Source organism: Solanum tuberosum, unplaced genomic scaffold, assembly GCF_000226075.1.
Source record: "Solanum tuberosum cultivar DM 1-3 516 R44 unplaced genomic scaffold, SolTub_3.0 scf00186, whole genome shotgun sequence".
In the NCBI taxonomy this organism is placed as follows: Eukaryota; Viridiplantae; Streptophyta; class Magnoliopsida; order Solanales; family Solanaceae; genus Solanum; species Solanum tuberosum.
This window is the reverse complement of record NW_006239112.1, coordinates 54,383-77,975: the sequence shown is the minus strand read 5'-3', so window position 1 is coordinate 77,975 and position 23,593 is coordinate 54,383. Positions and strand designations below refer to the sequence as shown.

Genomic DNA, 23,593 nt, shown 5'->3' with positions numbered 1-23,593 from the left:
ACCCCCATCCCCTTCTAGCCCCTTCCCAAAAAAAAGTTAATTTTTTTAAAAAAAAAATTCAGAATTTTTTCCTTATCCCACCCCACTTCCACCTCCTACCCCGGCCACCTACAACCAAAAAAAATATATTAATACTAGCCCTTTTCTTTCTTTTATGAATGAATATATTTTACCCATTTAACTACCGATTTTTAAATGGGTAATATGAGTATTATTTGTTTTTTATCCATTTTAAATGAGTTGGATACCCAACCCATCTAAAATGGATAAATATGAGTGGATACCCATATAAATTACCCATTCTGCCACCCCTACTTATGAGCATATGATTCTACTTATGGTTTTGGAAGGATTATTTAGCACCAAGAGGAAGTGGGTTTAGAAAAACCAAGTCCCATAACTGCGTGCCACTATAGGATTTGACCGCACCGCGAGTTGATTAGCTCTCTTTAGCTCAAGAGGCTCTTCAGTATTAGATCCACATTAGACAGACAGGTTTTACACCCAATGTAAGTTCTATACCCTAGCAATGTTTAGAGTAGCCATTCCAGCTGGGACTATACATTGGACATCATGACCTCACATCATGTATATCGGTTGTAAGAAACTCCCCACGTAAAGTGATATTATTTCAATACATCTGAAATTTACATCATGATTTCTCATATTAGCAATTATAGACGTATTTTCAGTTCAGAACTATAGAAACAGATTTACCTTTACAGATTTTGAAAGCCGACTCTCAAATGATCTTTATATACTGATTTTGAAATATTCATTTCATTTATTCATGATTATTGAACTTCATTAGTCTCTATAAACATGTTGTTACCACTATAATTCATTTCACTTTAACGTTACATACTCAGTCCACATACTGAACACATTCTTCTCTTTGCGATGCATCTTGTCATTGATGTAGATTCAGGCTTTTGTTCTCAGGCTCGTGGCTAGACAATTGCATCTTCTCCGGTCAGCAGTTGGTGAGTCTCCCTCATTCGAGAACTTCATGGAGTAGTTTAGTATTTTAGATTTATTTCAAACTATTATGTCGTTTTATGGGTAGCTGGGGCCATGTCTCAATGAATCTATTTCTTTCAGTTATTAGAGGCTTAATTCAGACATTAGTTGTTTCAGATCTCCATGGATTTAGAGTTGTTATATTGTTGTGGATGCGAGGAAGTCAATTAATTTAAGTATTTATTCATATTTTTAAGTAGATTTATTTATTATTTATTTATAATTTAAGTAACTTTATTTATTATTCTAGAATGGTTTATGTTTCATAGTTTTATAAGGATTAGGTTAAGCTATAGTTATTAGTTTGGAATATGATTTAGGTCTCCTACTTTCATAAGAATTAGACTTCCTATTGATGTAATAAGACTTCTATTAAAGGAGCTTTTGATGAATAAATCAGTAAGTCATATTTCAGCAAAAAACAAGAGATTAAAGTTTTCTCTTCCATTGAACTCTAAGGTTTCAGTCTCCCTTTGAAGAGCCAAAGAGATCGGAGTTCTCTCTTTTAATGAACTCTAAGGTTTCAGCCTCCCTTTAACAAGCTGAATTTATAAATCTCCCTGTGAATTGATCCTTCCCTAAATATTTATAACAATTTGGTATCAGAGCCTAACACAATTGGTATGAGGCCAAAATACATATTTTTAATCATTATTTGCCTCACATTTAGTATTTATATTTGTTCTTTTTGAGCATGAATTTTATGGATTGTGCTAAATAGTATATTTTATTTGTAGAATTAAATTGGTGTAAAGTTGAAGAAGTTTTGAAGCTAAAACGATTAAGATGGAAGGTTTGAAGTAAGGGAAATTCAAGCAGACAGCTTAATAGATTAAATTGAATATTATATTAATATTTATAAACATTGAAAATATCGGCAGAATTCAAATTGAATTGCTGCCTGCTGCCCCGTGTCATTCACCTGAGGCGAAATAACTCCAAAGCTTGAGGCGGCGGTACTCTTACACGGGGAAGTTGAATTCCGTTTGGTTTTGGAATCACAGTTGGTTTTGGACTCAATTATTTTATTTAGGGTTTCCTACATCTATAAATAGTCCATAAAAACAATTATTAGGGGGAGGAGGATGAATGTAGAAATTAACTTTTGATTTAAGGTTTCTTCTTTTCTTCTCTTTTATTTTATTTTACATCTTTTCTTTGAATGATGGGTTGTAATTGCTCTATGTCTATGTGGAGTTAAACTTCTCGTTCTTGGATTATATTTACTTACAATATGACTGTTTAATGATTTTGATTCGGCATGATTTGTTTATCATATTAGTTGTTCTTATATTCTTGTGATTACTATTTTGATGCTTGATCACCATTGAAATAAACATAATGTCCGAATTCAACTCGGGAGAGGAATAAGAGGATAGAACGTGGAATATAGGGAGCATAATTTTCTCTTAATAATTAGGGTTAATTTGTATCTAGGATAGGGATATACCTAGAAACCATGCTTGATCACTATACAAGAAGAAATCGTAATGCTCGGTACTTGGTCCAACCTATCCCCGCTCAACGATGTAGTTCGGTTGTCTATTTATCGTAGGCGATTAGAGGTCGGGAGACCATGATCATACATCCTGTGAATCAATAACTAGATAATCAAATAAGTTGATGAAATTGATGTTAAACATGATTGTTAGTTAAATTATAATCCTAGATCGATTCATTCATTGATTGTGTAAACATCTATTCTTTTCTTAGTTAATTGCTTTTTAGTTATTTTATCTTTATTTTTAGTTTAGTTAATATATTCATCTTTTGAAATCCTCCCCTTAAATAAATTATTAGAATTAATATAATTTAGTAAGAATAATTAATTGACAAGTCCTTCGGGTTCGATAATCTGGTTCTTTTAAGAGCCACTATATTACTTGTGCGACCACGTACACTTGCGTGTGCAATTGGGAGTAACAACAATGGGCGGTGAGATCAGTTCCAGATTTCGCGATGAGGTCAGTTCCAGATTTTGAGAAGAACGTACCATTACAGAAACCTTAATGGACTCTGAAATTGCAGCAATGGAACAACGCCTCGGTGAAAGAATTGTCCAAGTCATCTAAGAACAATTGTCTAGATTGGGAATTCGCTCCACAAAACTAGCAACCCATAGATCAACAAATTCTGCTACTAAAAGCAATACACCACCTATTCAGCTAGCCGATAAGAATCATCCAACAAGTGGTAATTCACATTCGATAATACCAAGTTATGCAAAGATGAATTTTCCTACTTTTAACAGTATCAACAACCCATTAATTTGGGCACATCATTGTGAACAATTTCTTGAGCGATTTGGACCTCATGAAAGTGGCAACCTAATGGGAGAATTAGTCAAGCTTCAGCAAGCTGATAGAGAAGAAATTTATCAATGTCAACTTCAAGATAAATTGGCTAGGGCTGGAATTGGCTAATTAAGTTGACACTATTCCATATCTTTTGAATGATTGGCCTGAAATTTGAGCTTGAGGACAAGCTCTTTCAACGTGAGGGGAGTAATGTTGTGGATGCGAGAAAGTCAATTAATTTAAGTATTTAATTATATTTTTAAGAAGATTTATTTATTATTTATTTATAATTTAATTAACTTTATTTATTATTCTAGAATGGCTTATGTTTCATAGTTTTATAAGGATTAGGTTAAATTATAGTAATTAGTTTGGAATAGGATTTAGGTGGACTCCAACTTTCATAAGAATTAGACTTTCTGTTGATGTAATAAGACTCCTATTTAAAAGAACTTTTGATGAATAAATCAGCAAGTCATATTTCAGCAAAAAACAAGAGATTAGAGTTTTCTCTTCAGTCTCCCTTTGAAGAACTGAAAAGATCGAAGTTCTCTCTTTTAATGAACTCTAAGGTTTCAGCCTCCCTTTAACGAGCTGAATTTATACATCGCATGTGAATTGATCCATCCCTAAACATCCATAATAATTTGGTATCAGAGCCTAACACAATAGGCAATGAGATCCCAGATTTCGAGAAGAGCGTACCATTACAGAAACCCTAATGGACTCTAAAATTGCAGCAATGGAACAACGCCTCGGTGAAAGAATTGTCCAAGTCATCCAAGAACAATTGTCTAGATTTGGAGTTCGCTCCACAAAACCAGCAACTCATAGATCAACAAATTTTGCTACTAAAGGCAATACACCACCTATTCAACTAGCCGATAAGAATCACCCAACAAGTGATAATTCACATTCGATAATACCAAGTTATGCAAAGATGAATCTTCCTACTTTTAACAGTATCAACAACCCATTAATTTGGGCACATCGTTGTGAACAATTTCTTGAGTGATTTGGACCTCATGAAAGTGGCAACCTGATGGTAGAATTATTCAAGCTTCAACAAGCTGATAGAGTTGAAATTTATCAATGTCAACTTCAAGATAAATTGGCTAGGGCTGGAATTGGATAATTAAGTTGACACTATTCCAGATCTTTTGAATGATAGGCCTGAAATTTGAGCTTGAGGACAAGCTCTTTCACCGTGAGGGGAGTAATGTTGTGGATGCGAGGAAGTCAATTAATTTAAGTATTTAATTATATTTTTAAGTAAATTTATTTATTATTTATTTTAATTTATTTATAATTTAAGTAGCTTTATTTATTATTCTAGAATGGTTTATGCTTCATAGTTTTTTAAAGATTAGGTTAAGCTATAGTTATTAGTTTGGAATAGAATTTAGGTCTCCTACTTTCATAAGAATTAGACTTTATATTGATGTAATAAGACTCCTATTTAAAGGAGCTTTTGATGAATAAATCAGTAAGTCATATTTCAGCAAAAAGCAAGAGATTAGAGTTCTCTCTTCCATTGAACTCTAAGGTTTCCGTCTCCCTTTGAAGAACTGAAGAGATCAGAGTTCTCTCTTTTAATGAATTCTAAGGTTTCAGCATCCTTTTTTTTTTTGATAACCAGGTTTCAGCATCCCTTTAACGAGCTGTATTTATATATCGCCCAGTGAATCGATCCTTCCCAAAAGATTCATAAAATATATCATGTTATAAGTTAAAAGGATTATTGCCCATTTATTGTTCCGTAGATATGCTATATGCCAAGGGTCAACTTGGGGCTACTTGTGGTTCCAAGTGTTGGTCACACCTAGGGTGTAGACTCAGTTTGTGACACATAAACACTCACATTTGCTTATAATATAATTCCAAACTGATTGAGTAGACGATTCAAAATTGATTAATGCATTAATTTTGAGTTGCATATTATATTTTTCCAATTTGTGTCAATCCTGGGCTGTGGAAGAGTGACGTAGTCTCGAAACAGCTGAAAAGAAAAATACGTACCAGAGAAAAGAACTGGCGATTGAGGTATGATACTAAGTGCACTTCGAAGATCTGTCAGTTCAATATTAGCAACATCACAATCATCAATCAATATTCTCCCTCTTTCAAGTTCCACAATTCGAAACAAAGCGTTAAGCATGCTCGATTTTCCAGCACCAGTTCTTCCAACAATGCCAACTTTTTGACCTGAAGAAATTTCGAATGACAAACCATGCAAGACAGGAGGAAGTCCAGGTCTGTAACGTAGGACAACATCCTCAAATTTGATGAACCCTGATGATGGCCAGTCTGGAGGAGGCTGGCTGCTAATAACATTTTGAGCCTCTGATGGCAAATCAATATATGTACCAACACGCTCAACGGCATTTAAACTATTTTCAGCTCTGCTTGCTTGTCTCAGAGTACTACTGAGTAAGGTAGTAATATTTAAAGAATAACTTAGGAGCAGACCCATAGTAGCAGCAACCGCGACCTTGTCGTCTGCTCTCCCATTCTGTATAACAGCAAAAGTTGCAGTCAACCAGATCATTATGCCTCCTAGTGTCTCAAGCCTTATGGTAAGCCAGCGGTTTGTACTTGTGTTGGCAAGAGTGAATCTGATATTGTTGTCCATAGACTTCCCATTAATGGTAGCTAACTGGTCATGTGCTTTATATGCACGGATGGTTGATAAACCATTTATAGCTTCTCCAAACTGTGCATACACAGGGGACCTGGTAATGGAATCTAGACGTTTCACTTCGCGGGATGTATTCTGTGAAACATACGTTGTAGTAGTAGTATGTCATCTGATCCTCATAATAGAATAATGTAAAATCAACAGTTGATAAATTATCATAGATAGTACATATGATTCGGTAATATGCCTAAAAGAATGGGAAGAAGACAAAAGAAGTATCTACTTAATCAAGAACAACGGCCAGAGGCACACAATCACTTATGAGGTTAAGTAGAAGTATCTGCTTCATCAAAAACAACAGCCAGGGTACACAGGCACGGATGAAGTGAAGTATTAAAAATATAGAGAAGACAGACTTTTCACATGTAGTCCTGAAAACTAAAAGGGAAATACAAGGGTACAGGACTAATACAAAAACCAGTTTCTATATAAGAATCAGAGCATGTTACCCCAAACCTTGAAGTAATGGATGGAGTAGCCTAGTATCATTATAATCCATTTGGAAACCCTTAGGTAGCTGAAAGGGACAATGTAGCATTCTTTAGTACCCTCCTGTACGTGTAACCTGAGTATGGGATTTACATGTGAATCTGATTTTGTTTTCTTTTCCATTGCCTCCATTTGGTCTAAAGTAGAAAGTGATGAGGCTCAACATGAGCGGGGTTGGAGTGGAGTAAAAGAGATTACTCTCAATAGGCTAATGAGTGGGCCCGGAGCGCAATACTAGTGGCTCGATGGGTTGAATTGAAAGAAAATCCCAGAGTAGCTTATTGTCTCAGCTGAGAGAGGAGAAGCCAAGATTGATAGGCATGAAGAGAGAAAAAGGGCTCATCAAAGTTTAACTCTAGTACCATGTGAAAGAATATAAGAATTCAACCCAAAACTTAAGGTAATGAATGGAGTAGCCTACACAACTGATGAGAGACAAATGTAGTAATCTCCTACAATATCTTAAGAGACGTTTTCCACATAACATTGCGACTCCTTCAATCTATCAAGCATTGTCAAAAGTCCAACCAAACAGCATATTAAATGGTAGCAATAATCTCAACGAATTAGCATTTTCATCATAAGAGTTTGTCCCCTACATCACTAAAGTGTGTAGTACATACAAAATTGGAAGTCAGCGTGGGTCTACTATACAATTTTCACCCCCTTTATAACTAGTTTGACCTTTGATTTTGAATTTGAGTAATTTTTACTATTCATACTCTAAAACCATTAAAGAAGAATTAATCTGGGTAGTTTGATATATTATGGTTAATCCTCCTCCTGCACAAATATGCATTCATTTTGTTCAGTCTGCGATGCTTTATGATACTTGTTCAACACTTTCTGGTCATGCCATTAACACGTAAGATACCGTTTCATCAAGTTAACAGTTACTTTGACATATACAATTTAACATTTTAACAATCAAGCTTCTAAGTGGTATTGACTGAGTGCAAGACCAGATTTTGGCCAGTCCGACCATACTGACAATAGATTATTAAGCATTCTCTTGCTTACTATGTCTTACTACTCCTAGTCACTCAATGATCTCCCACCATCAGTGAATTCTTCTGTTCTATCATCTCAAATTATGAAGATAGGATATGGTTAAGGAGATTTTCTTGATACACTAGTGGTACTTGGGAACTTATTACTCCGCTCCAAGTAAAACTATTGTACACTACGGGGCAATGCGCTGATTCAGATGGTCAGATTGATCCACATAAGGTCCATCTGGTGGCTGTAGGAAAGTCATTTTCCTTAAATTGGAGGAAAATATGTTCATTTGGAAAACATTTTCCAAATCATTGACAACCAAACATGAGAAAATTGGAAAGAAAATGTTTTCCTTCATACCAGAAACACACTAGATGTTCCTTTGATTTTTATATTTTGCCCATATATTACTCATGTGTACTCATATTCTTACCAGTCATTGAAGCCAAAATTTTACCCATGAAAATATCACTCCCTAAACCATTAAAATATGGGTGGGTTGTGCGGGTTGATTATATATGGGCTCCTTTGACCAGCACGAGGTGTAGGTAAATCACAATATTTCCTAGGTATTGAAGCAGTTTAATTCTGGTCAAACATCGCCATTTCACAATGGGGATATTTAGACATTGCCATTTCACAATGGACATATTTAAGGAGATAGGGACAAACTGTAGATTTCGATATTCCTAATCGTGAAATTTTAGTCAGGTCAAGAGAAGTATGACATGACCTCAGGAGGGAACATGAGATTAGTTGGGAAGTTGAATTATACCACTATAAGTGTAGCTTCTTTAAATGGTGGAACTTTCTACTCCCTTTTGAGTTTTTTGAAGTTGCAAAAATTAATAAAGAAATGGAATTTGGGGTAATTCAACTCCAAAAATCTAGCTCATGATGGAAGGATTGCTCAAGACCTTGTAAAGAAACAGTCCCCCACCCCTAAAGCATTAATGTTGGACTAAACACTCCCTCCCGCCATATGTCTGATTGAACATTTGAAGCATGGACAAAATATAAGATGGAGTTCCAACATCAGGCAAACAAGAAATTGGAATAAGCCTAGCTCTAATACCATGATAAAGAAATGGACCTTGGGCCTAACTCAACTCCAGAAGCTAGCTCATGAGGGAAGCCCAAGAAACCATCCCACCCCTAAAGCACCAATGTAAAAAAAAAAAAGGGGGGCTTAAGGCAAGCAAAGAAAACCATATGTAGAGGAAAAGAGAAAATAACGGGCAACCAAAAATATGGAGTTTAGCGAACCTGATAATATAAATAGGCAGCATAAAATAGAATTAGAAGTGGCATTATGGCCCACAAAGATATAGTGCTGACGACTCCAATTAGAACAAAGGTCGAGAGCAGCTGCCACAATTGGCTGAGACACATATTACCAATATTTGCCACATTGCGATCAATATCTCCAAGATCCTTTGCAAATCTGTTGATTATTCGTCCAGATGGATTAGTGTGGAAGAATACCATTGGTGCTCGAAGTATCGAATGCAGCATGGTGTCATGAATCTTTTTAGCTGCATTTAGACTTGAGATAATCAACCAGAAGGAATTTGCCAGTGTTACAAACACCTGTAGAAAGTGAATCCAGAATGAGCCTCCTTTAATTTATATTCATGGACTTGAGAGTTACACAATACTCCTCTGAAGAAACATAATGACATTTAGGAAATCTCCTGTTTCTTTGTCTTCAATTTCAACTGAAAAGCTAAAATACTAAGCTAATGGAGGAGCTCCCTTATATACAAATATATTACTGGGCTTTGTGCTTATTGAAATGAATTCTGTAGCAGGAAATTTTCTCCTTTAAATAGGGCTAGGTACCCATATTTGGATGTAGGGAAGAGAGGAAAAAGAAAAGTAGATAAAGCACAGCAACCTGAATAACCAAGGATGATCACCGATGATTGCAATTAATTAAGGTGGAAAACTGCACTCTTACCTGACTGAATGACAAAATAGCATACACCAAAATATAAAATCCAGCTCCATTGCTCTTTGAGGAACTTGCTTTTGTCCAGACACCTAGCCAGGTGCTACTCAGAATTCGAAGAATTTCAGTCAATGTGTAGCAGCCAAACAGAAATATGACAACCCACAAGCCTCCCAAAGCATCTTTGTACCTGAAAAGGAAATTTGAACAAAAGCACATTTCAAACCATAAGCTAAGGGTTTCTATTAAACATAGTTAAATAAGAATTTTTTCTTGAGCCTATGATGATGAATGAAACATTGGACTCCGTTACTTTATATCATCTAAACAAATGCAATAAAACTTGTACAAGGGGATGATATGGTGAAATCTCCCTTAAATCTATTATAAACATAGTCATATTTTCCCCTTGGTTCAAAGTTGAATGGTATTTGTTAGATATTTAGGTTAGATATGGTTTTTATTTGGAGATGTATTGTTGTTCTATCAAATCAATCAGATTCATCTTGACCAGATTAATTTCCTGATTTGAATGAGAGATTGTTCTCCACCAAGTCAGAAAATCAAATCAGCAAGTTAAAACTTTTGTTTCTGTTTTTTTAGCAAGATTAAGTGTTGTAACTAGTTTCATAGTTCAAGCCTTGATGTAAGGTAGTTTCTTCTTGTGATATCATTGATCCCTTTTTGATATTCTTTAGAAGGCGAATAGATTTTACATACTAATTGTTGTTTTAAGTTATCATAAAGTGGAGTAGTGGACAAGATCCGAATCTATCGTTTTGATTCATTTTCTCAAGCAAAGGTGTTATATTTCTTCTCATAATCTATATTTTTGTTACTCTGACCTTGTCAAAGCTTTAAAGCATCGCATTCATGGAAATTTGTGGATTGTTCCATCGAATTCCCATATCTTTATTTCTCATATTCCACATTCATTCATATTTTTCTTCCGCACATCTAGCACTTAAAACTCTAAAACTGGGATCTCCCTAACCTCGTTGTTATCACTTACCTTAGATAAATAGCACATCAGAATGGGAGAAAAAAATTAGGGGTTATACAGAGCGAGGTCAGGAATTCAATTCTGGGATGCCTTTTGGTACCAAGGGGAGAAAACCGCAAGGACTCAAAGGTTGCGTTCGGGAATACCTTGGCAGTTGGGACCTAGCTGTTACAGGTGGTATCGGAGCCGATACATCCCCTAGTATGGAGGTTAGGAAAACCCCAATGATGACGTTGTGTTCCTAAAGGGGGTAGACAAACCACTAGAAATAAATGGAATATTCCATGCTAGAAGCTATTGCACTGCAGAATATAACATTTTCTTTCCACAAGTGTCTAGATGCAATGGGAGAAGCAAGAGAACGGAAATATGTGAGAAAAGTTTGTGCCTAGAATTTTTCTCTTAATAAGTGTTGTAACTCTCGTTTTATAAAAATTGTGGAAAAGAAATTAGGATTCTAAAATTGTTGAATGACCAGGATATTCATGTACGAGTGACTTGATTAAAATTTCCAAGGATAAATGTCTCAAAGCGTATACTTTAACCTATTACCTCATCAAAACACTCCAGTTGATAATACCAGTTTCCCGCTCTTCCTGCCTGATAAGAACAGATTTACCAGCCTTCCTTTTGGTTACGGAGGTTAAATCTTTTTGGAGCTCATGCCTTATGTTCGAAGACTGTGAACTCTTACTGTCAAAGTTTGGGTCATATTCAGTTTCAACACCATAACTTTCCATTTTCCCAGCATTTTCCATTAGCTTTGGAAAAAGTGTGCCATGTTCCAAAAGCTTCTCGAAGGTCCCATCTTCTTTCACCATTCCTTCAGAAACCAAAATGATCCGATCCACCTGAGGTAGAAAATGCAGCTGATTTGTCACAAGCACCCTAGTCTTTCCTTGCAATTCTTCCTTTATACAGTTTTTAAAAACCTGAAAAATCCCATTGCACTGCAAGTTAGATCCAAATTGAATCTAGCATATGCTTACAAACTGCAACGAGAAGGATGGAACAATTGCAATCAGTGACTTATGTGAAGAAACCAATTACTGCAAATTAGTCCTGTACATATACACGTAAGAGGTTAGTCAATTTGGAAAAATCTACAGGTGGTGGACATGAAGATTGGATATTGAAGGAAGGTGTTCTCAGGTAATGTTGATATCCCTTTTCCCTTACTGAAATGGTGTTGTCCTGGCATTCATACAAGATAATTACCTCATGGGAAACATGTGCATCAAGAGCACTTAAGGGATCATCAAATATATAGATATCGGATTTTTTGTAGACAGCCCTAGCCATTGACACTCTTTGTTTTTGTCCTCCGCTAATATTCACTCCTCTTTCGCCGATTTCTGTAAGGTCCCGACCCTGAATATTTTAGATGTGTGAACAACTGAACATAGAAGTTTCATGAAGACTAACTAGTAAATAGAGAATTCCATACATCACAAAGATATATTGACACAAATACACTGCCATCAAATGTACTTAACTGGAAGTAACTCAAGATCATGGTCCAATGCAGTGACGTCTATTGCCTTCCAATATCTTGTTGGTTCAAAGTTGGAACCAAATAATATATTTTCACGTACCTAAAAAACAGTAAGGTAAAGGTAATTGCATTGTTCCATATAAATACACAGAGATAATTTAACACATTTTAAAAATATCTACAAAATATTATAATGACTCCCCGAAATAGCATGTTCATGTAAACAGACTTATGCTAGAGGCATAACAAGGAATGGAGATAAATTGAAGCTCACAGTGGCATTGAAGATCCAGGAAACTTGAGGAACATATGCAATAGAACCTCTGATAGTGACACTTGCATTGCCTAAGGGAGGAAGCTCCCCAAGAATTGCTGAAATCAGCGATGTCTTTCCTTCTCCAGTCCCACCCACAATAGCAACTAGCTCACCAACTGGTATATCCAAATTAATATTTGACAAAGTGGGATGCTCAGGCTGTAAAAATAAGAGGTTAATATTGGATGTATAAAAATTGAAAAAGAAACAAAAACCTCCAACCTCGTGACAGTTATCCAGGAAAACAAAAATGTCAATGTGAAAGAACAATTTGAGGAACTCGGATTGAAGTTCTACCATGAAGTAATCATTTTCAAGTTTTCAGCAATGATAGTTAACGGCCCAGTAGGTCGTTTCGAGTTCTAGGACCCAATTTCCTTATTTGCGACTTCCAGTGGTACATTTGGTAATTCATGACTTAGGTATGGATGGGACAGGTCCGAGAGGTCTGGAAGTGTTTTGGAATTATTTATCTTAAACTAGAAGCCTAAAGGTAAGAGTTTTGATCAAAGTCTACGTTTTGTAAATAATCTTAGATTCATTATTTGAAGGTCCCGATAGGTTCGTATGATTATTTTGATCTTGTGTGTATGTTTTGATTGCTTGAGAGGCTCTGAGGTGATTCGGTACTGAAAGTTTAGATACTGCAAAAGTATATTTTTATTTATAGTGTTTGTACAGTATTTATAAGAGAACAAGTAAGACTAGATAAACTAATCAATCCCTAATTCTTACAAAATCCTTGAGTCAAGGGATTTCATCTAAACTATTTCCTAGAATAACATATTCTAATCCCATATTTACAGGAGCAGATTATAATCAAATCTGTCAGCTTATTTGTGGAGAAGATTATATTCAAATCTGCCAACTCATTGGTGAAGCAGATTATGACTAAATCTGCCAACAGACACTTCCCCTCAAGTTGGCATGTAAATATTGAACATGCCTAACTTGCTCACAAAGGACTCAAAAGTAGTTCTGAAAAAACCTTCTCTGAAAATATCTGCAACTTGTTTAGTTGTTGGAACAAAAGGAATGCACACACTTCCATCTTCAACGTTCTCTTTAATGCAGTGTCTGTCCACTTCAACATGCTTTGTTCTATCATGTTGAACTGGTTTATGAGCAATGCCTATGGCAGCCTTATTTTCACAATACAACTTCATTGGAAAACTCACAGGTCTTCTTAGTTCTTCCAAAAATCTGTTGAGCCACAATATTTCACATACTCCGTGTGCCATGGATCGATACTCAGCCTCAGCACTACTTCGAGCCACCACATTTTGCTTCTTACTTCTCCATGTCACTAAATTTTCCCAAACAAATGTACAATAGCCAGATGTAGACCTCCTATAAATAGATGAACCAGCCTAGTCCGCATCCGTAAAAGTCTCAACACTTCTTTGCTCATTCTTTTTGAAGAACAACCCTTCCCAGGAGAACTCTTTAGATACCTTAGGATTCAATACACAGCTTCTTGGTGTTCTTCTCGTGGAGAATGTGTGAACTGACTGACCAGGCTCACAACAAAGGAAATTGGAATTCTTTAAGGTAATCTTCTTTATTTTATATCTTCGGTTCTAGTTTGTCATTCTCTGGAGGAGATCAAATATCATATAGTGATTGTTGCTTGAGATGTTTATCCAGGGTTCTAGATTTCTTCTTATTTTCGAGTATTTAAACTATTCTCGATATTTCTTCGAATTCTATCTTTACTTTGTTTCAAATTATTATTATTTTTCTATTCCACTACTTTGTTTATCTCGGAGCATTTCGGGAAGACTTAAACTCTTCCCACAAGATGCCATTTATGTTTTCGCTTGTTTCTGCCTAGGGAAAATGCACTAAGCTCATTTGGTTCATAAAGGGATTTCGGAGAAAATTGTAAATCCTCACCAAACAAGATTACCAGTTAGAGAACAAACAGTTTAGGTGAAATTATAAACCCCCGCCAAACAAGATCAACAGTAAGACAACTAAGTCCAAACATGTCTTGAAAGTAAAAAAATATGGCTAAATTTAATTTGGAAGGATTATAAGAGTCTTAGAGGCCAATCGAACGAGAAAATGATCAAAAACAACTGATATCCTTTCCCTTGGTTATCTTTTTTCATACATTTCTCCACATTCTCAGACACTTAAGAATACTTTAGTAGAAGAACTTGAGCTGTGTAATTGCTTATCATCTGCATAAATTGTAACATGTGATAATAAAAATGAAAAAATATGGAACATGAAAAATGAAGTGAAAGCCCTCTCTTCACTCAACCTCAAGGTTCAGAGACAAGTTACAAATTCACATATTTATAGTGCTCCAGGTATTCTAAACCAAAGAAATGAATTTATAAACAACAAGCTCTATAAATTACTTTACTTATTGGATTTTCCACACATTTGCTACACTAGAGAGATCCCATGCAGCAAACATCAGATAATTAATGATTTGTAAGAGTTCTACAGTAACCATTGGCAAGCATACACTTGAAATGCATTAAAGCAATAGGGATGCATTGCTACTAGCAAGTAGTTTCAAGGCCTTTCTGTGCATTAACACAATACTCCAGATCCACATGGACTTGCGCTACAAGAAATACTTCAGCTAGGAAAAATCAAATGATGATAAAGGCAAGCTGCTTAGAACTATGCAACCACCAGTTTCATGAGTAAAAGAATACTCCTCCAGTGGCTTAGTGCAACATAACAGATAGATAAAGAAGAGCCAGACCTTAGAATCCCATGAAAAGAATCCCCCCCTGATTGAAATCGCAGGAAGCCCAGGTTCAAGTGGTGGATTAGGTAAGAGCACTCTCTCTTCAGCTAAGAACAACTCCTCCATTCGTTGCAATGATACATTTGAATTTACAACCTGTATGTAAGATAGACGGAATAATATGTAATAACCCAATTTTTAATAAATGATTATGTATTATCCTTTACTTATATAAGGGCACATATGTGTAATAACTAATAACCCTCCAGGTTATTTCCTCCGTTTTCCGATCTTTTCAGCATTTAGAGGTTTCTTGTAGCGATTTCAAGTCATTTATGACTTGCTGGGACTGACAGTTCATTTGTCTGGTCGTCGTTTAAGTTTCATGCAAGTTTCCGTGTTTTGGAGCTTTTGAAGTTTTAATGGTTGATTTCGATCAAAATCTCAGGTAGACGGCTTTAGAATGGAATCTAACGGTTTGTTAGCTTCGGAACGTCGAGTTTGGTCTAGAAGGACCTTTGGTTTGGGTCCCGAGGTTTCTGGGCTCATTTCGAGCTTCTTTGTGGATTTTAGCTAAAACAGGGTCATGTGGTGTGGGGCCACTTCTTGCCAAGACGACCTACAAGGGAAGTTTTGATGGTTTCGTTGAGCCTGAAATGTCTAATTTGGTGGGGCATAGTTTGTTTGCACCCACGGGGTCCCGAATGAATCAGGAGCAATCGAACATCAGAGCCTTTAGCTGATATTTTTGGCTTTGCGCCTAGCATTTTGTTCATCGGAATCGCGACACTTGGCCTCGCGATAGCGATGAACAAATTCTGAAAATCCATTTTTTCTTCATCGCGGTCCCGACCCATTGTGCTCGCGATAGCGATGAAGTATGAACAATTTTTAGGCCTTTTAAGATCAGTCCCCTGCGATTTTCAGTCATTTCCCAAATCATTTTTCTCCATTAAAGGTCCGTTGGAGCTCGCTTTTGGTGGGAATTGAAGTGTTTGATTTGGGGGTCTATAATCTACTAATAGTCTCGTACATTTTCGTCAAATCCTCCGTAAATTTCCTTAAAATTACTGTTCTTAAACTTTAATTTATTGGACTGATTTGGGTGGGTTTCCCAGCTCCGATTGTGCTCAAATTTTGAGCACAAATCCCTTGAGCTATTTGGGAACTTAGTGACAGTTTCAATATCGAAATTCATTTAACGGGTCCCACGGACCCATTTTTAACCCGATTATGGGCTCGAGATATATTGTAGCAATATAGGTATTGTTCTTCTCGTAATGACGTGTAGTTTACAATATTGATAGTGGTGTGGGATTTTGTGGATGTGAGAAGAGACTGACAACTCATGGATTGTTCGAGATTGCAGTTCGGCTTTGAGTTAGGTTACAGTCTACTTTTCTTGATTGTGCTCTATTAGATAAAGTTTAGTATGAATTGCATGTGAACTAGAAATGAATATGCCAGGCTTACAGATCCCATGCTTATTTTCATTTGTTTGATTCCCATAAAAGCTTTCAGATTGTTTTGGAAGGCGGGATCCTTAGCTTAGGCTAGTAGCCCTTGCTTATAGCATAATTGGTGCCCTTATCCTCCTTAGGATTGATACTTCGGGTCTTAGCCTAGGTTGGGACCTAGATGTTGTAGTCGTGTTTCAGCAATTTTGATAGTTATTTGTTGCTCCTCGTAATATACTTATTGCGGTTCTTGGTACTTTCTGTTATTGCTTGGGCCTTAGTTGCTTGTCGTAGTTGTAGGTTGGCTTAGGCTAAGCGCGGTTGTTGTTGGGTGGTATGTTCGGGGCAAGGCGTCGATCCTTGGGGTCCCCATTGTCTTGTTGAAACCCCTCCTTATTTCCATCGTTTCATGAGTGTTGGTGAGCTTGTTATGCTATTACTGTTAAGGAAGTTGGTATATTGTTAGGCCCAAGGCCTTGGTCGAGGACCAACTGGAGTTTAGGTTAGTCTTCTTTGCTCTGGGAGTGTTGAAACATTGGTAGTGTTTATCTAGTTCTTTGACTACTATTGTTTGGATTCTAGTAATGGCATACATTGGATTTGACACTTGATTTCACTTATTTTTTGGTACGATCCTGGTCCATTGGATTATTATTGCCATTAGAGAAAGTTGTATTCATACTTTTACTTTTTTAAAACTAGTTTTAACGGGAGTCATACCAGCTCGATTACTTTGATAAGTTGGTTTTTGTTACATTAAAGGCTTCTAGGATGTGCTCAATTTTTACTTGATTAGTCGGCACACCGTCGCCCTTTTTCTCTACTAATTTGGCTACTCGTACCTCTGGTACCATGACGGAGTAGATCTGGTACCGCAATGGATATATGTATATGTGGAAGTCCTGGATCGGACTAGGCAGTGTATATGTACTTCCCGAGTTCCCTATGAGTCCCTCTAGTCGTGTGACACATTGAACCGGATGAGGGTCCCGCGTAGGTCCTACCTAGCTGAAGGGACAAAAGGTAGGTGTATATACATGGTTGTGTGACACTTGGTGTTGATGGCTTAGCTGGTTTTTACTGCATTATCTACATTCATATGCACTGCCTATCACTATTGTTGTTTGCACCCATCGGTCTTATGGGGGTCGGTTGGGTTATGTTTGTTGTTTGTACCTTCCGGACTTATCGGGGTCCGATTAGGTTACTGTTTGACTATAATTGTGTATATTTGTTGGATTGATCGTTTGTTGCTTAAGTGATTGCTTTTGCCCTATCTTGATTCATTGTGGTTATGTTGAGTGGCGGTGTTACCGTGGGTCTTCCCTTGGTTAGTTGACTTCTATGGTAGGATCTTATTGTGATTAGTTTGTTGGGCTTACGACTCTAGGTATGTTCCTTTGACTCGGTCTCTTACATAGTGTATTATATTTCTTCGTTCTTGTTACTTGTATTATCATGTTATATATCATCGTTAGATACATGTGTTGTACTTTCCTTATTTACTTGTTTTTATTTGTTTTGTCTTTGGAGCTCAGTCTGCTTATGCCTACTGAGCTAAGTTGCTCGGACTCTCCAAATTTGTTGCCACACCCGTGTCGGATCCTCCAAAAATGCACTACTTTTGAAGGATCCAACACACACTCGACAACATTTTTAAAGAGTCCGAGCAATTTAGCTACTAAGTAGGGCAGCGTATCGGTCGGTTCGGTTCGGTTTTGAAGTATATCGGTTTGACTTATTGGTTATCGGTTTCTAGAGATGCAAAACCGTTATAGAACCATTAAGATATTGGCTTATCGGTTATTGGTTTATCGGTTATTGATCGTTATCGATTCGGTTATCGGTTTAACCGTTAAGATTTGACACAAAAATAAATTAATAAAAAATCCTTAGAAACAAGGTGACAAATTGAATGAATTATGTACATGACTTCACAAGTTGCATCTTGCTCAAAAGCAAACACTTTTACATTGTAGAATACCCAAGATTACGAGATTGCCAGAAATAAAAGTAGGAAACTAAACTCTAAGTCAAGGACTGTATATACAAAATGGTATAAATATAATTATTTAATTTACTATCGGGTTATCGGTTAACCCATTAAGAAAAAACCTCAAACCGTTAAGAACAGATAACCCGATAACAAAAAAAATCAAAACCGTTATCTGAACTACTAAACCAATAACCCATTACTGATAAACCAATAACTTTTTATCGGTTCGATTTTGAACAGCCCTACTACTAAGTACCACTTATTGTTACTCAAATTACATTTTTGCACCCTGCAGATCATAGTACGAGTTATCGTCGTTGATTTGGATCTGGTGCAGAGCAACTTTTGGGATTCAAAGACTGGGGTGAGCTCTTAATGTTCGGAGTCGCCGATCGGAGATAGTTCTGCAGTTATTGTATTTGTAAAGCCTTGTACTCTTATTTTGGTCCGAAGGTCAACTACCGACTGATGTCAGGTCTTGGGATTTTCTTGTTATGTATATATATCTTTTTATTCTTCTCATTGTTATTGTTCCCTGCTTCCTTAATGTGTTCTTCCACGTGATAGCCCGTTGCTTCCAGTTCCGGGCTATGGGTTAGGCTTACTTACTGGTGGGACATAATAGGTGTCAACATGACCTGAGAGATCGTATTGTGACAATGTCATTGTAGTTTTTTTTTTTTAGAAGTAGCAAGAATTAAATTCTTTCTTTTAAAATAAGACAAAGAAGGGAAAAATATATATTTGGGCTAAAACGAGAAACAATGGGCAAAACTGGCAGTTTTAAAATAATAAATAGAGAGAGGGATTAGGAATAGGGAACTTTAATGCGTACAACAACCAAGGAGAAAGAAATCAAATTGAATAAAGAGAGGAAGAAAAGAAATGTGAAAAAGAAAGGGGGCAAAACACAAACAAGAAAGAGATTTGTCGGAGTTTTCTACGGGTTAGAGGTAATTTTGTTTTGTTTAGTTCAATTGCTTTTCCATGATTTGTAGTCTAGGAAATTCACTTTAGGTGCTGATATCTAATTACCAAAGGCAAGAATTTGGGCAGTGAGGTGTAGTTCTTGATACAAAATTAGATGAAATAAGGTGGATAAATTAGTTGAAGTTCGTAGATTTTGCACCAATTAAATTACTCATGGCATGGATACATATAATTCATCAACTTGATGAAAAACCAGGAAGTCCAAAAGGGGTTGAATAATCTTTTATTTTTATTTTGTGAATTAGCCTTAACCAGGAAATTAACTCAAGATTGATACGAATAATTATAGATTGATCGAAGGACGTCTTATGGATTGTTTGAGTGACAAGTTTGGTACTTCAACACGAGTATTCTGAGTGGTTATCTTACCACAATTTGTGTTTTATAACTTTCATGGTTTACACATGGTTTATAAAGTGAATATGTAACCGAATATTTTGAATTTGCATGTGGGACAAGTCGTTTACTTGATATGGTATTGAAATGATTATTTAAGATGTTCTAATTTGTCTAAGATATGTTTTTGGTTAATTGAGATATGATTATCACCTGGTCGTTCGGTTATTTTAGGCTAGTATGAATGTTGGGTTTGACATAAAACGACCATTCGTTTAATCCTGAAGCTTTCATACTAATTCTGAGCCCCCTTGTGGATTTTGGTTTAAAACAGAACTTGGGTGTGGAACCTACTTTTCATCGAAACGACCTCGAATGGAAGTTTTGATGGTTCTGTTGAGTCTGGAATGTCGAAATTAATGGGGTAGCATAGTTCGTTTGCACGCACAGGGTTCCGAACGAATCCTGAGCACCCCATCGGAGTTTTGGTGCCTTAGCACATCAGCTGAAGTGCTCTCAACTGAGGCATGCCTCGCGTTCGTGCGCCTAGGGCCACGTTCGCGGAGGGCTGGCTCCTTGGCAGGCGCGTTCGCGCCCTTGGAGCCGGATTCGTGGGCAGCAGCCTGGCCTGCACATTCGCGCCAAGGTTCTTACGTTCGCGGTGCACAGCTGGCCTGGCACGCGCGTTCGCGAGGGCTAGCCATATGGCCTATTTATTAAAGCCAAGGTCGCGACCAGCCATGACTTTAGAGAGTGATTTGGCGATTTCTCCTCCGTTTGAACTCTAATTTGGCGATTCAAAGTCTTGTGTGTTCGTTGGAAGCGTGGCTAAGTGGTATAGTGATTGGAGAGCGTTGAGGAACCTCCGTTTGAGGTGAATTTCTCCTTATAGCTGCTGCCCTTTCTTTGATTGAAGCTTAAATTTGAGATTTCGTCTAAGTTGCTCGGACTCTTCACTTTTGGTCCGCACCCGTGTCGACACGACATGGGTGTGGGTGTGGGATCTGTGTGCGATTTGGTCAACCAATTTTGGTTTCCATTGTATATAGTTTTGGTTTGCTTCTGTTTTCGTCTTTTCTAATTGTTAGTGCTATTTTCTGTTTAGTTCTACCCTTGTACTCACTACTTGTCGTTCTGGGTACGGGTTGGCTTACCTACTGGTGGGTTAGTAGGTGCCATCATGATTCGGGAAGTCGGGTCATGACATGTGTCTTTTTCGATAAGGCACAATAAGCATTTATTGATACTACCGTTGTTGGTTATAAATAGAGGGGTTCTCTCACATTTATTTTTATTTTTTTTTATGACAAGGGAAACCCGCAGCCGCTACCCTTTGGGTGCGCACAGGATAAAACCCCCGCTCCTATGCTAGCTCGCAAACCACATAGGAGAGGTAAACCGCACTAGGCAAGCCTGGTGCGACGAGCTCGACCCAGAAGGCAAACCCCTTGCTTTCGCTGGCAAGGGGTTTCGAACTTGAGACCTCCAACATGGAAGTCCCAAGCTTAAACCACTGGGCCACCCCGAAGGGTAGGGGTTCTCTCACATTTTTAAACTACGATTTTTCCAAGTTTTCTATTTTTTTTTCTTCTTAAAACACCAAATTTAGTACATATTCTATATTTCATACTATATTTATTTATATTATAAAATATATTAAAAACAGACACCTTTTGTGACTTTTACGAAGGATTGTAATTTTTTCAAAGAGTTGTGACTATTCTGAAGGTTGTGACTTTTCGTAAGAGTTGTGACTTTTCCAAAGAGTTGTTACTTTTACAAAGAGTTGTGACTTTTCCAAAAAGTTGTAACTTTTACGAAGGGTTGTGACTTTTCCAAAGAGTTTGACTTTTTCAAAAGGTTGTGACTTTTCAAAAAGTTGTGACCTTTCTAAAATGTTGACTGTTTTGATAAGGAACACAAAGCACCTATTCATCCTACCCTTTGTTGGTTATAAATAGAGGGATCCTCTCACATTTTTAATCTACAAAGTTTCTAAGTTTTCTATTCTTCTTCATAATACACTAAATTTAGTACAACTTCTATATTTCATGTTATATTTATTTAATTATTCGTTATTAAGTTATATATATATATATATATATTATATTTAAAGAAGACAATTTTTCACATTGAAGGGTTATGACTTTTCCAATGAGTTGTGAACAAGGTTATAACTTTTCCAAAGAGTTGTGATTGTTTCGATAAGTTGTGACATTTTCAAAGGGTTATGACTTTTCTAATAAGGAATAATAAGCACATGTTCATTCTACTGTTTGTTGGCTATAAATAAAAGGGTTCCCTCACATTTTTAAACTACGAATTTTATAAGTTTTCTATTTTTCTTGTGCTGAAAACATCCAATTCAGTACATCTTCTATATTTCATATTAAATTTATTTATTCATCATTTATATTATATTATATTAAAAGAAGACACCCTTTCGTATTGAAGGGTTGTGACATTCCAAAGGATTGTGACTTTTCACAGAGTTGTGACTTTTTCGATGCGTTATGATCTTTCTGATGGATTGGTGACTTTTCTAATAAGGCATAATAAGCACATGTTCATATTACTCTTTGTTGGCTATATATACAGGGTTCTCTCATATTTTTAAACTACGAATTTTCTAAGTTTTCTATTCTTTTTCTTAAAACCCCCAATTTAGTACATATATTATATTACATATTGTACTTATTTATTTATATTATATTACATTAAAATCAGACACCTTTTTACATGGAAGGGTTGTGACTTTTCCAAAGGGTTGGACCTTTTCAAAGAGTTGTGATTTTTCTGCTGAGTTGTGACATTTCGAAAGGATTATGACTTTTCTGAAGGGTTGTGACTTTTCTGATAAGGCGCAATAAGTATTTGTTCATACTACCCTTTGTTGGCTATAAATTAAAGGGTTTCCTCACATTTATAAACTACGAATTTTCTCAGTTTTCTATTCTTAAAAAATTAAGTGTGATTTGTAGGTGTTGAGTGAGTTAAAAGTTCAATGAAATTGAAACACCCCCTAACTTGAATGTTAAATGATTATAATACTCCAACTTAAAACACTCAATTTAGTATATCTTTTATAATTTATATTTATACTAGTAAAATTACCCTCACTTCGTGCGGAAATTTATAAAATAATACTTAAAACCTATCCGTCATTAAAACTAAAATATTATATTATCTTACATACAAGATTACGTAGTAACAAACATTAATAATGTAAAAGAAAATGAAAATTATTACATCTTATCATGTATCCTTAATAACATAAGCATAAATTAATGACTCTAAAAATACATATCAGAATCTGTAACATAAGCAATGGTGTCAGTGAGCCACTCAACAGGAGCAAAAGTACACAGATATTTAATTGTGAAGAAGAAGAAGAAGAGGTTCAGAATTTTCGTTGTTTAAAAAATGAGAGGAAATCACTCTATTGATAGACAACAAAAGGTAGCATGAACAAATGTTTATTGTGCCTTATCGGGAAAGGTTTACAACTATTTGGAGAGTTGCAACCCTTCGGAAAGGTCACAACCTTTTATAAAAGTCACAACCTTTCATAAAGTCACAACTTTGCATAAAAGTCGCAACTCTTCATTAAAGTCGCAACTCTTCATTAAAATCACAACTTTTCAAATAGTTGTAACCTTTCCGATAAGGCATAATAAAAAATTGTTCACACTACCCTTTGTTGTCTATAAATAGAGGGATTTTCTCTCATTCTAAAACAACGAAAATTCTGAACTTCTTCTTCACAATTAAATATTTGTGTACTTTGCTCCTGTTAAGTGGCTCACTGACGCCATTGCTTATGTTACAAATCCTGG

General features: G+C 36.3%; 1 protein-coding gene across 10 annotated transcripts in view; it reads right to left on the bottom strand.

Moving 5' to 3' along the window:
• LOC102583326 (ABC transporter C family member 12-like) overlaps positions 1–23,593 on the bottom strand; it is a 70,369-nt gene that overhangs the window by 5,678 nt on the left and 41,098 nt on the right. For 8 of the 10 annotated variants that reach the window (XM_006354931.2, XM_006354927.2, XM_006354929.2 and 5 more), the window contains 8 exons: positions 14,994–15,134; positions 12,227–12,427; positions 11,954–12,052; positions 11,676–11,828; positions 11,010–11,389; positions 9,464–9,644; positions 8,770–9,093; positions 5,337–6,090 (listed from right to left, as the gene is read on the bottom strand). In XM_006354931.2, the coding sequence (XP_006354993.1) occupies positions 5,337–6,090; positions 8,770–9,093; positions 9,464–9,644; positions 11,010–11,389; positions 11,676–11,828; positions 11,954–12,052; positions 12,227–12,427; positions 14,994–15,134 (2,233 nt within the window). The remainder of the gene's footprint in view (positions 1–5,336; positions 6,091–8,769; positions 9,094–9,463; positions 9,645–11,009; positions 11,390–11,675; positions 11,829–11,953; positions 12,053–12,226; positions 12,428–14,993; positions 15,135–23,593) is intronic. The other 2 variants (XM_006354930.2, XM_015312114.1) reach the window with 2 other exon arrangements.